This window comes from Hakea prostrata, chromosome 7, assembly GCF_041222555.1.
Source record: "Hakea prostrata isolate BN-2017 chromosome 7, UWA_Hpros_2, whole genome shotgun sequence".
In the NCBI taxonomy this organism is placed as follows: domain Eukaryota; kingdom Viridiplantae; phylum Streptophyta; class Magnoliopsida; order Proteales; family Proteaceae; genus Hakea; species Hakea prostrata.
In genome coordinates, this window is record NC_142606.1 from 21,078,699 (window position 1) to 21,093,660 (window position 14,962).

The 14,962-nt window shown below is 42.3% G+C and overlaps 1 protein-coding gene across 2 annotated transcripts in view; it reads left to right on the plus strand.

The window, feature by feature from the left end:
* The window catches only part of LOC149010476 (coiled-coil domain-containing protein SCD2-like), a 53,525-nt gene that overhangs the window by 24,096 nt on the left and 14,467 nt on the right, over positions 1-14,962 (plus strand). For both annotated transcript variants that reach the window (XM_089161082.1, XM_089161083.1), the window contains exons 8-10: positions 8,108-8,182; positions 8,290-8,394; positions 8,468-8,528. In XM_089161082.1, the coding sequence (XP_089017208.1) occupies positions 8,108-8,182; positions 8,290-8,394; positions 8,468-8,528 (241 nt within the window). The remainder of the gene's footprint in view (positions 1-8,107; positions 8,183-8,289; positions 8,395-8,467; positions 8,529-14,962) is intronic.

A 14,962-nucleotide genomic window follows, 5' to 3' on the forward strand; every position in this document is an offset into this window, starting at 1 on the left:
TCATAGTAAGATAATTCAACCTTCTGACTAGCCTCGATATCTTTTTGGATCATTGAGAACATCTCCATCTTTTTGGCATAAGCTTCACATTACTATCCATAGGAGTATCTAGAGGCTTAGAGCTAAGCAACCTAGTCTCTGTCAACAAATCAAGTACATACCTTCGTTGAAAAGGAAATCCCTTTATGGGATTGAGCAACTTCTCCCCAGAAGATATTTCAATCTTCCCAAGTCCTTAGTCGAAAATTGTTGTTTTGGAGATAACTTTAATTTATCAATCCCTATAGAATCATCTTTAGTGATAATAATGTCATCAACATAAACGATGAGAAACTGACTTCTTGTGCTAGAGCGACGGTAAAATACTGAATGGTTACTGTCACAATGAGTTAGTCTAAAATGCAACTCCACGGATGCTTCAACCCATACAAAAACTTCTTAAGATGGCACACCATACCACTCTCCCCCTGAGCAACAACCCTGGAGGTTACTCTATATAAACTTCCTCATGGAGATCACCATTAAGGAAAGCATTCTTAGCATCAAGTTGAAATAAAGGCCAATGACACATGGCAGCCAAAGAGATCAAAATCGGAACTGATGTCTTAACAACAGGAGAAAAGGTCTCCAAGTAATCTACACCATACACCTAGGTATATTCTTTTGCAATGAGTTTAGCTTTCAAACGAGCGTGACTCCCATCAAGGTTAACATTCATGGTAAACACCCATCGGCAGCCGATAGTTTTCTTCACAGGAGAAAAAGGCACCAAATCCCATACATGATTGTCATGTAAGGCTTCATACAAGTTGTCCATCCTGTAATCGATAGGGCCTTTGCAACAGATTTGGGGAGAGGATAATTTTCGAAGGTAGATAAACAAGTGCGGAATGTGAAAGATACGTTAGCATAGGAAACAAAGTTAGTGACAAGATATTGAACACAACTTTGAGTGTCTTTACTAAGGGCAATCGAAACATCAAGGTCAGATAAAGGAGGGGGAAGACTTACCACCGGATTTGGAGAAGAAGACGACGCTAGTGGAGGAGGTGCAGGAGTAGGAGGAGCAGTATTCAGTTGGTGACATCATTGGTACACTATTGAGCCATCTAGTTGATCAGCTGGAATCCGCGAGCGAACAATATCTGGTGCCACAATAAACTCAATAATGGTGCCTGGGACATCATCAATGATGGAAACAGAAACATCTGTAGAATAAGGTGTTGACTCAAAGAATGAAACATTAGCAAAGACAAAAATACTTCTTCAAGTTAAATGAATGACACCGATAACCTTTTTGAGTGTGAGAGTAACCAAACAAACATACACTTCAAAGCACTAGGATCTAATTTGGGTAACCCAGAATGGAGGTCACGAATAAAGTAAACACTTCCAAAAACTCGTGGCAACAAACAAGGGAATAGAAGGAAACAAAGTAGAATATGGATTCCCCTTTACAAAATAAAAGACGATATACGATTAATAAGAAAACAAGCAGTCAATACTGAACCAGCCCAGAAAGGTTTAGGTACCTTCACCTCAAACACTAAAAAATGTCCCATTCCATAGGATTACAATTCTTCCTCTCTGTAACACCATTTTGTTGTGGGGTGTAGGCAGCATAGGATTGATGAAGGATGCCATTAGAATTCATAAAGGAGGTGAAAGGGTTTGAAAGTTACTCCTTTGCATTATCACTAGGAAGAATCTTAACCATAACGCCAAACTGAGTATGAACCTTTAAAATAAAATTACAAAATATGGGGAAATAATTTAAAACGGTTTTTTTTATTAAATATAACCAGGTAACTCTTGAGTAGAAACTGTAGTACACGTACTCCAAACATCAGAATAAACTAAAGCAAACGGGTTGGACGACCGGTTTACAACCTTGGGTGGATACCTCACAAGGTGAAGCTTCCCAAACTAACACGCCTCAGAAATATGTTGAAAATGACTATCTAGCAATTTTAAACTTTGTAAAGAGGGATGACGCAATTGACAATGAATTTGATGCTCTAGAGAGATGTTCAACAGGTAGCGAATGTGTCAAATAGATGCAACCCTCCGGATTCACGACCCTTACCAAACATCTTCTTTGTTGTAAGATCTTGAAAGAGAGAAAGGCGAGGAGAAAAGGTGACAGAACCATGGTGGGAGATCTCGTGAAATATTTCGGTTTTTTCATAAACCGAGACGAGATCAAGGTCGAGATCTGCGAAATGGGATATCTTGCTCGAGATTTCGCCATATCTCGCCATATCTCACCCTAGATCTCGCCATATCTCGCTGGAACTCTTAATTTTGCCCCATTTTTTGAGGATTTTAGCCAAAGTTTCACTTGCAACTACTCTTAGCACATCTACAACATCAAAGGAAGCTCAATCATCCTCTACTTGTCTTATGAACTTATGCGTTAATGACTGATATAGACCTTCTAACGGTTGTATACTTTTATCATTCTATTCTCGAAAGTCAAGATTGTAATACTTATATGGATGGAATCTTGATGACATTTAAGTTATTGATTTTCATTTATATGCCTTAATGGTTTTATATTACATGTTATATAACCTTGCATTCTTTAATCCTTCATCATTTCAGTTTCACATTATGGGTAGACTTAGAAATCATACTTAGGGCTGTTTTCTAAAAAATCAAGGCCACTAGTGTGTTTAAAAGGCCTTAAATAGGATAAATACCAAGTTTTAGCCAACTGGGACCCTAAAACCCACCGAGTTGACGCCCAAAAAATGGCATATCTCGACCGAGATGGTTAAGATCTCGGTTTTCATGGTAGCGAGATCTCGCTCGAGAGCGAGACCTTCTACTATGGATAGAACAATTATTTTCATTGGTAACTTATGAACTGACAATAAATTAAATGGAAATCCTTGTAAATAAAGGACAGAGGATAAGGTTAGGGATGGGGTAAGATGAATAGTTCTAGTGCCTTTAATTGTGGCATTGAAACCATTCACAAGGGTGACCATATAATTGGATGAACAAAAAGAAGAAAGATACCAAGTGTGCTAGTCATATGATCAGTGACACTAGAACCAATGATCTAAGGCCTAGAAGAGAATAAGAGTCAGGCTGTCACATTGCCTGGTTGTGCAAATGTAGCTATAAATGGTTGGGATTGGGCTGCCTAAAATTGGGTAAAGCGAATAAAGTCTTCTGTGGACATCTTCATGGTTTTGTCTTTAGGCTGTGGAGGTGTAGATGTAGTCTTTGTAGCTGTAGCAATGTTGGCAATCTGAGGGGGTTTGCCGTTCAATTTCCAACAAAATCTCTGAATGTGACCTACCGACTTGGTGACCACAGTTGTGACAGGTCCTAATTGGTGTATCTGTAGACTCCTAAGAAATGGTATGTCTTTCTTTCGCTCTCTTATTTTTTTTCCAGTCGTTGCCCCGCGATCACTAGTATTTCCAGAATTGGATCCAAGGTTATTAGTGATTATGGCAAGTGCAAATGTGTCATTAGATGTAGTATTATGAGAGTTCTCTTTGGAGACTCGGATAGCCCTAGAGAAGTTGTTAGATAAGGTGCCCACTGTGTTAGCATCGAAGATTTGAGATCATACTGAATCAAACTCTTTCCCAAGTCCCCCTAAAGAAAACACATCGCAAAATGTTGCTCAGGCTGGTTCTGCATCTCAGTAACATTAGGAGTAATGGGAAGTATAGAGTTTAACTCTTCATACATCCTCTTAAAATCTGCAAAATACTGGGTTAAAGGTTGACCCTTCCTATCTACTCGGTAGAACTCTTGGGATAACTCGTACATACGAGAAAGGTTATTCTGACTAGAGTACAAAACATTTAGATATTCCTATAGTTCCTTTGATAGTATCAATATGACTAACAAGGTCCACAATATGTTTCTTCATAGAATTCAACGTTTGTCCTAAATTACGGGCATCTCTCCCAATTAGGGTTTGTAATATCAAGTTTTTCAATCAAGTGGTCCTATTGTCCTCTCCTAAGAGTCACTACTGTTAACAATTTTCCTCTGAGGATACAACTCTTCAGTTTTTTTTAGTAGCCGATGGGGGGGGCCCCCGCATGGCCTCAGCTATCACCGAATTTTCAACTCAAAATAGGTTATCACCAACTCCAATAAAAGCTGTCAAGAAATCAAACAAAATTTTGAACCAGAAATTAGACTACTTAATACAATCCAAAATAGTAGAAGCAAACAAAAAGTTCAAACCAACTTCAAAATACCATAACCGAACCAATTTGTTAAACCTAATAAGCTCTTATCCTTGCCGGGTAGAGTGGTGCTCATCCAATCCATCCTTCAATCTTCATATCTTTATTGAAGCGGCATTTTCTCTATTCCCAAATCCATCATCCGGTCCATGGAAACTCTCTTCTGTGCTTTTCTCTGGAAAGGCCAAGAATCCTCCCGTTTCCTCCATCCCGTCTCTTAGGCCGCAGCCTGCCGTCCCAAATCTGAGGGTGGTCTGGGTATACGTCGTATCCTTGACGTTAACCTGGCTTGTCTCCTTAAGCTCATTTGGAAGATTGCTTCTAAGCATGACTCTATTTGGGTTTCCTGGGTCTATTCTTACATCCTCAAGCATAACTCTTTTTGGACTGCTGCGTGCCCCTCAAATGCCTCCTGGATTTGGAGGAAGATCTTGCTCCTTCACCTTAGAGCTCTCTCTGCAATCTCTATCCAAATTTCTCATGGATCCTCCACTCTTTTCTGGCTAGACCCCTGGCACCCCTTGGGCTTTCTCTACACCTTTTTTGGCCCCCGTTTGTTGTATGATTCCTGCATCCCCAAGTCCACCACCCTTGATACCTTCATCATTAATGGGTCTTGGTCCCCTCTCCCCCACCCCAGTCTCACACAAGTCTGGAATGCACTCCCCTCTTATCCTTAACTTGTCCCCAGATACCACCATTTGGAAACCTTCTCCATCCAAATCCTTTATCACTTCCTTTGCTTGGAACCCTATCCGCTCCCTAAACCCCCTGTCCCCTAGTCCCCCTTGGTCTAGTTCAAAGGCAACATTCCCCGTCATGCACTCACCCTTTGGAGAGCCCTCAATCATGCCCTTCCAACCTAGTCCTTCTTCATTAGCCGCCAAATCCTGCTAATCCTAACTGTACCCTTTGTTGGAATGGCTAGAGGATATTGACCACCTTTTCTTCTCTTGCCCCCTTTCCCGGCCCCTTTGGGGAAGAGCTCTTGCTTCCATTTGGCCTCGTTCGAGACGATCTTTTGGGTTTGTTTGTGATTGGTTTTAGTTCTTGAGGAACTTTGCCGGGCGCTTCATTTGCGACCATATAGGCAAGCTAGTCTTTAGTGCCACCATCCACCACATTTGGTGGGAGTGCAACCTTAGGAGGTGGGCTTCCAAATCTCGATCTATAGATTTGATTTGGAAAGCCATCTATTTTAATGTGTCTTCTACATTGCTCTCTTTTCCCCATCCCCCTGTTGATCACAACCCCAGGAATAGGTTAATTGTTAGCACCTAGGGGTTCAGTTGCACTTTTATTTCTCCCTCTTGAGTGTTCTCCCTCATCCCCTTTGTCCCTTTGGCTTAGGTTTTCCTCTTTGTTTTATACAATTATTTATTCATTAAAAAAAAAAAAAAAAGATCAAACCACAGCAGCAGAACATAAATCAATTTTAGAAAGAGATTACGCAAAACAGTAAGGAGATTCAAACAACCTCCGATTATGCACAGCTTCAAGGCAAGGATTTTAGCAGGTTAATCACACCACTTGGAGCAATTGACACTTCAACAACAATTGGATGGGCCAATCGATGCTTCCAACAAAAGTAATTCAAATCCTTCAAGAAAACTATCGTAACCAGCAGAAATCTAGAGCTTACCTCTCAAAACCAGGACCCGATGCTGTGCAGTCATTCCTCCATCAACAATCGAAGCTTTAGGTGCTTCTTACTCCATCAATTCTTCAAAGAGCAGAAAGTTGCAGCTTCAGGTGCTGCCACCCCTGTAATTGAGACCTAGAAGTCCCTCAACCTGCAGCGATGAGTCTCCAAGGGTTGCAGGTATGTCACCCAAGGAGATGCCACCTATCTTTTCATGACTGAAGTGGACCACATTAAAGTCACCACTAATACACCCAGGGGAGGGAGTTGAGAGAGGAGGAGAGGGTGGAGAAATCAGCCCAAAGAAGCAAGCGAGCCGGAGATCGGTCAAGGGTGTATATGATAGTATGATAGAAGGAGGAGGGAAGATGAGGGAAGTATGGAGATGGATGAAATATGAGGAAGAGCAAGAGGAGGGGACTTGGAATTTGACAGGGTCCTAGAGAATCCAGATATGACCTCTAGGGGAGTGGTCGTAATTGGTGAGGAGGGACCAAGCAGGGGAATTGCGGAAGCCATAGAATGGCAGATTCTTGTTGAACATGGGTTTCAAGCAAGGTATAGAGGGAGACCTTGGGAGAATGAAGGACATACTTGACATCAGCTTGTTTGGCTAGGGAGCTAAGCTCCCTAACATTCTAGATTAGGATGCTGTCAGGCATAGAAGGTTGGGGAGGGGCGCTGCAATGAAAACATGAAACCATGCATCCCACGAATATAAGTATGCGACACCTAGGAGAGGCAAGGGAGCAGCCTCCAAAAGCCAAGGGGAAGGAGTAAGTAAGGTGGGGTTTAGCAAAGAAGAAAAGGGAGCAGAGAAACCAGGGTTAGCAGGGGGAGGGCTCTAGATGAGTTTCAGCCACAGGTACTGGGCCAAGAATGGAAACCCAGCAGCATGCAACGATGGCAATAGACTTTGGATGCACAAAATTGGTGTTCCTGGCAGAAGATGACACCAAGGGGGGAGCAGAATCTCGTGCAGAGGTTACCGACAGAATTGCAAAGTTGGCAGGGGCATCACTTTGAGGAACAAGGGAGCCACAGTTTGATGGCACTGACGATGCAGATAATGATGGCTTTCTCCATAGGGTCTTTACGGTAGTGACGGTTGCTTCATTTTTTCCGGCAAATAGGAGAAGGTTCTGGTGATTTGCCATGAGAGGAGGGAGGTGTAGGGTATCTATAGCCCTGGACCACAATCATCAAAGGAAGCAGGGAGTCCAGAAGCTTGGAAGGAGGCTTGGTGTTGTCCAGGGTCGACCATGGGTAGTAAGGAAAATGTGGCACTAGCAGAAAAACTTCAGTTGAAATGGGGCAAGAAGATGATCTAGCCTGAGCAGCGGTGCAAGTAACCATGGTGTGACCAAACACTTGACAGAAGGAGCATTATGGAGGAGACCACTCAATCTCGGTCGGTTGGAGGAATCTATGTGCCATATCATCACCAATCACAATGGTAGAGGGGATCTAAGAGGACGTAAAGACTTCAAAACACAATCTGGCATAGGAGAGACGATTCATTGGCAGTGAGCAAACATCTTTGTTCCAATATTCAAGAGGAAGAACGGAATGGTGCTGTAGTCGATATTGTAAAGAGGGGTGGAGCATTCCCATTGATGAAGGAAAATTGGGTCCTTGCCAGTGAACCAGGGAGAACCATCCGGGGATCCAATCTTGGCTTCATCGGGGGAGAATCTGAAAACAAAAATTCCACCACTGAGTAGGATGGCTTCAGAACAGTCGGGGGTTTTCCATTGTTTGGAGAGGGATGCCTTCACCTTGTGGAAGAAGGAGCGGGGGCCTAGGAATTGACCCATGAGGGCTGATTGCCAAAGGCAGATACCAGGCAAGAGAGCAGAGCTAGGGCAAGGACAAGGTTGGAGAGGTCATTGGAGGGGGGAGGGATGATGAATAAGCTGATGTTGGGAGCTTGGGGTTCAGCAAAGAGGGAATTCCAGGTCCTGGTAGGGAAGATGGAGGGGGTTCAAGAGGGGGGGGGGGGAAGGAGAGGGTCTAGGGAGGCTCATTGGGAACTTCTGAATTTCTAGAGTTACAAACCAACAACCATTCCTGTGATATCTATTTCAGCTATATATATTGTTGTTGTTGCTGTTTTAAAAAAATTACTTAATACTTGGTTAACATCAAACATATATTATTGTGCCTCATTTTCTGCTTGAGTTTAGGTATACCAAAATTCTGTTCTGGATCGAAATCTATTGCTGATATCTATTCTATGTTACAGGCTGCTTTGAGATCTGCAACACAAACTCATGATGGCCAAGATGTATGGGTTTCAACCCGTCGACTAGAAGCAGAGGTATTGAAACTCTGTAGCTGTGCTGAGTTTGCTTGCCTTTGACCCATATATGAATGGTGTATCTGCATGGCTTCATTTGGATTGACAATTCTGTGCTTTTCGGCTAGACTTCCAAGGATGAGGCAGCATCTACTTTGGAGCAGCTCCAAGAGGCAGAAATCACAACTCTTCGAAAAATGGCACAGAGAATGATATTGTCTCAGGAAGAGATGGTCTCTATCTAGTTTCTCTAATTAATTTGTTATGGTTTCTATCTCATAGTTGTACAACATACATTTGTGTCAGGAAGAAGTTGTTCTTAAAAGGTGTTGGCTTGCTAGATATTGGAATTTATGTGTTAAACACGGTAAGCTACCTTACATATTTGTTCATTTTCTTGTTCTTTCTTATGCATAGGCACATCTACTATTTATTACTGCTAGTGATTTATGCATATTCACCCTGTAATTGCTGTTCTTGCATGTTTGGTTGATGGCTTGGTGCACACATATGATATTGGTGTAACTATTGATATTTTGCTGAATACATATTCATGGAGGGAAGGAATATGGTCCTACAAAGGCTAGATAGGAATGTTCTATAAGGGTAGTGGCCTAGGGAAAGTCTCTAAGCCATCGGAACAGCAGCACATAGACTTACAAGTATGCAGATTAAACATGACCTGAACTTAGTGAGCAATATAAAACCTAGCTAAGATGCAACTAAACAAAAATTAGTTGGGAAAAACAGGGTTGGGGAGATCATGAGCAGCATGACAGTAAAGGGTTCTTAGCCTGTTTGAGATTGAAAAGCAGTAGAGGTTTGCAAGTCCTATCCATGCTATCAATAATGAGAAACAACAAACAAGATCAATTATAGATAAAGAACAGCATGATGTGTTAATTAGGTTAACTTAGGGGCAATAAAAGATAAACATAATCTAGTTATTGATGGAAATGAGAAGCAAGAGCAACCATACCTTTGGTCCTTTACACCAGCAGATTTCTTGAGAGAGAAAGTGGAAGGATAGAAGCCCGCAATATAGCAGCTATGCAAGAAGAAGGAAGAAGAAGAAGAAGAAAAACCCATGTAATAGGGTTACAATGGAGATGACTATGTATGAAAAAGGTTATTGGAGGAAGAAGACCTATCATGAGCCTCTTTACAGCTACATCCTAAACTCCTCTCCTAGAATCAGTTAGCATCTCTTCTTCTACTTAATTGGATCTTTCCATTACTTTCCGAAAGGGTAGGAGAACTTGTACTGATCTCGTAGCGAAGGTGTTTCCTATGATGCCATATCTCCTATAACTGTAGCCTCTTCAATTGCTCTTTCTTTATCTTTTATCCCCAAAAATGTTGCTCTAAGTGAAAGAAAACTGTCTGAAGAAATGAGAGCAACTGAGATAAATGGTACCAAAGGCCTTGTTGATCCACCCAAAGTTAGAGTTTCAGTTGGAAGTATATGGTTCTGCACAATCAGGCACTAATCAAATGGTACTATGGAAAGGTATAAATCCCAGTTAGTTGCCAAAGTGTACGGTCAAGTCTTTATCAGAAGTTCATCCATGCTAAACATAACTCAATCAAAGTTGTTTTTTGGCTAGTAGCCAATAGTCATACTTGTGGAAACTAGATGTCAAGAATGCTTTTCTACATGGGGACCTATAGGAAGAGCTATACATGCAACTTTCAAGCTTCATGTTTCCTTTTGATTAAAGGAAAGTTTGTCTTCTTAAAACCGCACTCTATGGTCTTCAACAGTTTGAGAGGTTTTGACTAGCCATTCTAAGGATTGGATATTCCAAGAACCAAACTGACCACCCTGTTTGTCCAGAAAGGTAATGGTAGTATCACAGCTCTTATTGTCTATGTTGATGACACTCTGGTCACTGGGAATGATAGGCCTGAGATTTGTCGGATGAAGTCCCACCTAGTCCAACAGTTTCGAATTAGAGATCTAAAACTTTTGAAATACTTTCTCAGGATTGAGGTGTTGAGATCAGAGTATAGGTATTCTTCATGTATTTGAATGTAGATGAATGCAGTTGAGGCATCCAGATAGAATTCTCTTGAGGCGGTTCTGACAGGTGGAATGCCTCTCATCCATTCGTACAAGTGAAGACTCACCAGACTCTCGAGATTAAAGAGGGGGATTAATATTGAAGGTTATGTTGGATCATTTGAAGAAAACAAAGATGTTGGTCCATAGGCCCACAAACTTCCCAATTTGCCGCAACCACAACCTCAATGAGGATTGCGGTTCACCTCTTTTAGACACAGCACATACCAAAAATTAGTGATTAGGCCTAATCGCTCGGCCTACGTCACCTCGATTCCTACTCCTGCATCTGCTACCTGCAACACCTTGATTAGTGCTGCCTGCAACCCCTTGCTTCTTGCTACTTGTGACTCCTTGCCCCCTGAAGCCTGTGACACTTGCAATCTAGAAGCCCCTGCATCTGCCTCAATGGGAAGTACCTGCAAAGCCCGTAGCCTGCAATCGGCAGGCCCTTCCTGAAGCCTGCATCATCCTGCTGCCACCAGACAAACCTATGCACCAACAGTAGCTCCTCCAAACTCAAAGACCTCCACACAAGCCCCATAATTGATCAAAGTTGTTGAAATCACTGAGAATCCCTTTTGCTGGTTGCTGCCATTGAAGATTTCTCACTATGATGAAGATGACCTTCTGATTGTAATGACACCTGAATCCTTGCCTTATGACTACAATGATTATGACATCCTGACCGAGTCCACTTCTGTACCAATCACTGACACCAAAGCTGCTGCACATATCAAGAATACCTTGTAACTTGCAGCATTACCACTTTTCAAGGAAAGATCCCCCTGTGTGTCTTTCCTCAAAGTATAGATCAATCCTAGCCAGGTTTCAATCCCAATCCCCTTCCCCATTTTCATTCCTCCCTCCCACCCCCACAATCAACCCATATGTCTCCCCCCTTCCCTAACCCAAATAAATTTTTGGCATTTTAGGGAACTAATCATATGGGCAAATAGGAATTTTATTTCAGTCCTTGGGGGTATAATTCATTTCCCTAAATGCCTTTAGAAACCTTAGATTTGGCATTTGGATTGTGTACTGATTGATTAGCTTGTCCCTAAGCCCGTGCAACCGAGTCCATCACAATGAGCCCCAATGGACATACCGTATACGTATTGGTTGGCCAACTTATAGCTTAAGCCCAGCTGGTTGCAGGACCTGATCTACTAGCTATAGACTAGATACGATGGTTGGCTTATGACATCTGGTCTTCGATGGCTCTATTGACCTAGTCAACAAGATGATTGACTAGGTTGATTGGATGTTCAAAAATACAACCATTTTATAACTGTTGAACCATATTTGGACCAATCTTTGGCTATGAATGCAGGTTTTTTATAACACACTTTGGCATGAATCCTAAGGCATTTATTAGAAATCATTATTTTGTCATTCTTATAACCTTTTAGCCTCCCTCTGACCTAAATCCCTTTTGGAGATCCTATCTATCTTTCATAAGAAGATTGAGAGTAGATCTTAAGGTAGACTTATAACGGTAGAGGCTCATTTGCACTTGCATGGATTCGTTCCAAAGGGAAATGCCACCCCTCCATGTGGTTGTAAGTGTTTGACTTTCTTTTAGTTTACATTTATTGTAGTAGGGTACTTCTATTAGGATTGAGTTGGGTACTCTTGCTCGGAATTAAGGATTAGTGCTCTTGCCAGAATCAAGGATTCAATTAAGTTCTCTTGCCCTGCAGTCCCGATTTTGTAAAAAGGTGCCATCCCCACCAATCATATTGAAAGTGCACATACTAGTGAAATCTTGCTAGAGGTGCTAGAAAGGAGTGGGCATCGATTTAGTTGAATCGAACCATTACAAATCCTGTGGTTTGTTTACTTACTTTATTTGCATACTTTAATTTCCCAAATATTGATTATTAGCATGTACAAGCTCGTATCATTGGTATCAACTTGCCCCCCCCCTCTAGGTTGACTTTCATTACCCATCAACATAACCTTATTTGCCCACATCACCAAATCCACTCTCCTCCCCCATCCTAACCCCTTCTCTTATCCCTCACACCCCTCCGATTCCCCCCGGCTCAATGATTGATAGAGTGAATAGATCCGCCAATAGCTTCTCGATGGCTTCTCTTGCATTGTCGGGAATGAGTGGTTTTGTTGCGGAATTGACAGGGTTTTTTAGATTACCTACTAGCCCAAAATATCTTTTAATGGCAAAAGTACTAATTGCTTTAGTAATGGCTATTGGTCAGCTCCTATCTTACCTTTTCCCTCTCCATCCTCTTTACTCCCCCTCTTCTAATCCTCTTAATTCCCAACTCCCTTCTTCCCCTCCTCCCCCCCCCCAGAAAACCCACCTTGCCTCCTCGTAGAAGAGACACCCTAGTGTTCCCCTTCATCTCTCTTATAATTAGCAACTTTATTTGGAATATTAGAGGCATTCATGGTTGTCAAGGTGACAAGGCAATGCAAGGTGATAGAGGGCAACGAAAACCAAGGAGACACCAAGCAAGGCCATAAGGCGTCACGCCGTTGCCTAGGCGACTCCAATTTTCCTTGAACCAAAAATGGGCCTAGGGGCCTAGGCTATATATATATATATATATATATGACAACCATGGAGGCATTAAATATTTTGGCTCCCTTTGCCTTCACCTCCTCCTCCTGACGCCTTGTTTGGACACTGAGGCGATTGATTAGAAGAATAGATTTCATCTGCTTGTGGAAGCTATCGGCAAGCACCTGCAAAAAGAAGAAAGAATTAGCGTTCGAGAAGAAAAAACTTTAGACACTTGTGACAATTTTCTACAACAATATGAGTTGAAGAACTTACTTGACCAAGGAGTTGACTAACTCCTCTTCAGTGGCAACGCCAAGTATATTGCTCTCGGCAGGCATTTGGGCGAAGGTTCCCCACTCCAACGCCCGATCAGTATTCAATGAAACACGATCGTTCTCCGTTAGCTGCCATCAGGGAATTTATACATTCCCCATCTGCCTGGCTTTCTTTGAAGCTGCGTCATCTTGGAGGTTGTGCCTTCGCTTCGTCAGTACTACCTCATCTTGGGTAGACTCCCCTACGACTATTGGAGCCTTCCCCCATTCGGTAGCATTGTGCAGCAGCTTGAAAGGGGGTTGGGTGGGAGCCTTCGGGAGTGGGGTAACAATAGTTTTGGGCTCTTTTTGTTTGACCGTCAGGGTTCTATCTTCGGTGGCTTCCAACCCCTTGGAAGCCATGGCTTTGATGGCCTTTAGGTTATATCTCAGAGGCACTGTAAGAAGAAGGAAAAGAAGTCAGTAAAGCGTACAATACAAGACAAAGGACAAGACAAAAAACTATAGTAGGTTCGGGAGCTCACCGGGGGCTAAACCCCATATCTGGAGAACAACATCGTACTCCATTGCCAAACTATGGATCTCTTAACACGCCATGATGGATTTTATCTTCTTGACGACGCTTTCTTCGTCGGGAGACAATGACAAAGCACGATTCACTTGGGTATAGGAATGAAGTTGATTTCAGGCTATCGGGAAGCTAAGTTCAGATGGGGGCACTCGGCAGAAGAAATGCCGATGACGCCACCCCTTGTGATTGGAAGGGCAAGTACCCTCGGCTAGGATACCACCCGACCACCCCAATTCAGTTTTGGGGCACTTAGAAAGAAAAATCCAACCTGGAGGGTTGGATTTGCTGATGTAATAAAAATGAGAAAAGAGTGGAAGAGAAGGGTGGATTTCAAGTTTGAAGCAGAGCTTGAGGAAGCCGACGATATGATGCTAACTGTTCGGGAGAAGCATCCCAGGGCAAATTTCCCAATGATTCAAAATTTCTCAAAATAGGGGAGAGAAGAAGGGGAATCTGACACCACTCTTTAGGGTATCAAGGAAATAGAAAACTCCTTGGGAGGGTTAGAATTAACCTTCTCATTTGGATTGGGAACCCGAAGGAGGTAAGAAAAGGGCATGGAATAGTAGTCTGAAGCTGAGGCAAGTTCATCATCATTAAGATGAGAAATAAAGAAGCTAGGACCCTGGCAGGCCTCCTAGACAATCAGGAACTTCCTACAATAGGCAGTTTAGGGTCTTGTTGCTTTCGAGAAGTTGAAGGAGAAGCAATTTTCCTGCTTACCATCTTGTTCCCAATTTGTTCCTTTGGGTTTGGGTTGGGGCAGATGGAGGCTAACCAATGTCAGTTATCCTCTCACCTCTATCACCTGATAGTTCCATTGAAACAGAAGGGGTAGGTTAATTGCCGGAATCTTCCCTCCCAATGGCATAATCAGCAGATTCATTGTCAAATGTTTTTCCATTGCCCCATTGGAAAGAAAAGAAGGGATTTCTACTGACTTTTACTAGAAGAAGAAACTAAAACTCTAAGAGTGGAGATCTTGAACCCAAAAAAAGAAAAGAAAGAAGAGAATTAAGAATAATAGTGAAGAAAAGATTGAAAAACTTGTTATTTTTTCTGGAAAGGATTTGAAGCTTGAAAATTGAAAGCTTGGAATCATAGAGCTAAATGCTGAAAAATCTTCAAAGGCAGACGAGTTTGCAAATGGAGAAGTAAAAGTTGAAGTTGAGGTTTGAAGGGGTTTAAATAAACTAAAGGTTGGATAGTGTACGGACAAGATGCATCTAGATAAACGATCAAGTTCGAGCGACGTTTTGAAGTTTGATCCAACGAACGAGATCAATTCCAATCAACGACTGAGGATCATTGACGGTTCAAGCGTGAGAACAATAATGATTATGGCTGCTAAAGGCCACTTGGT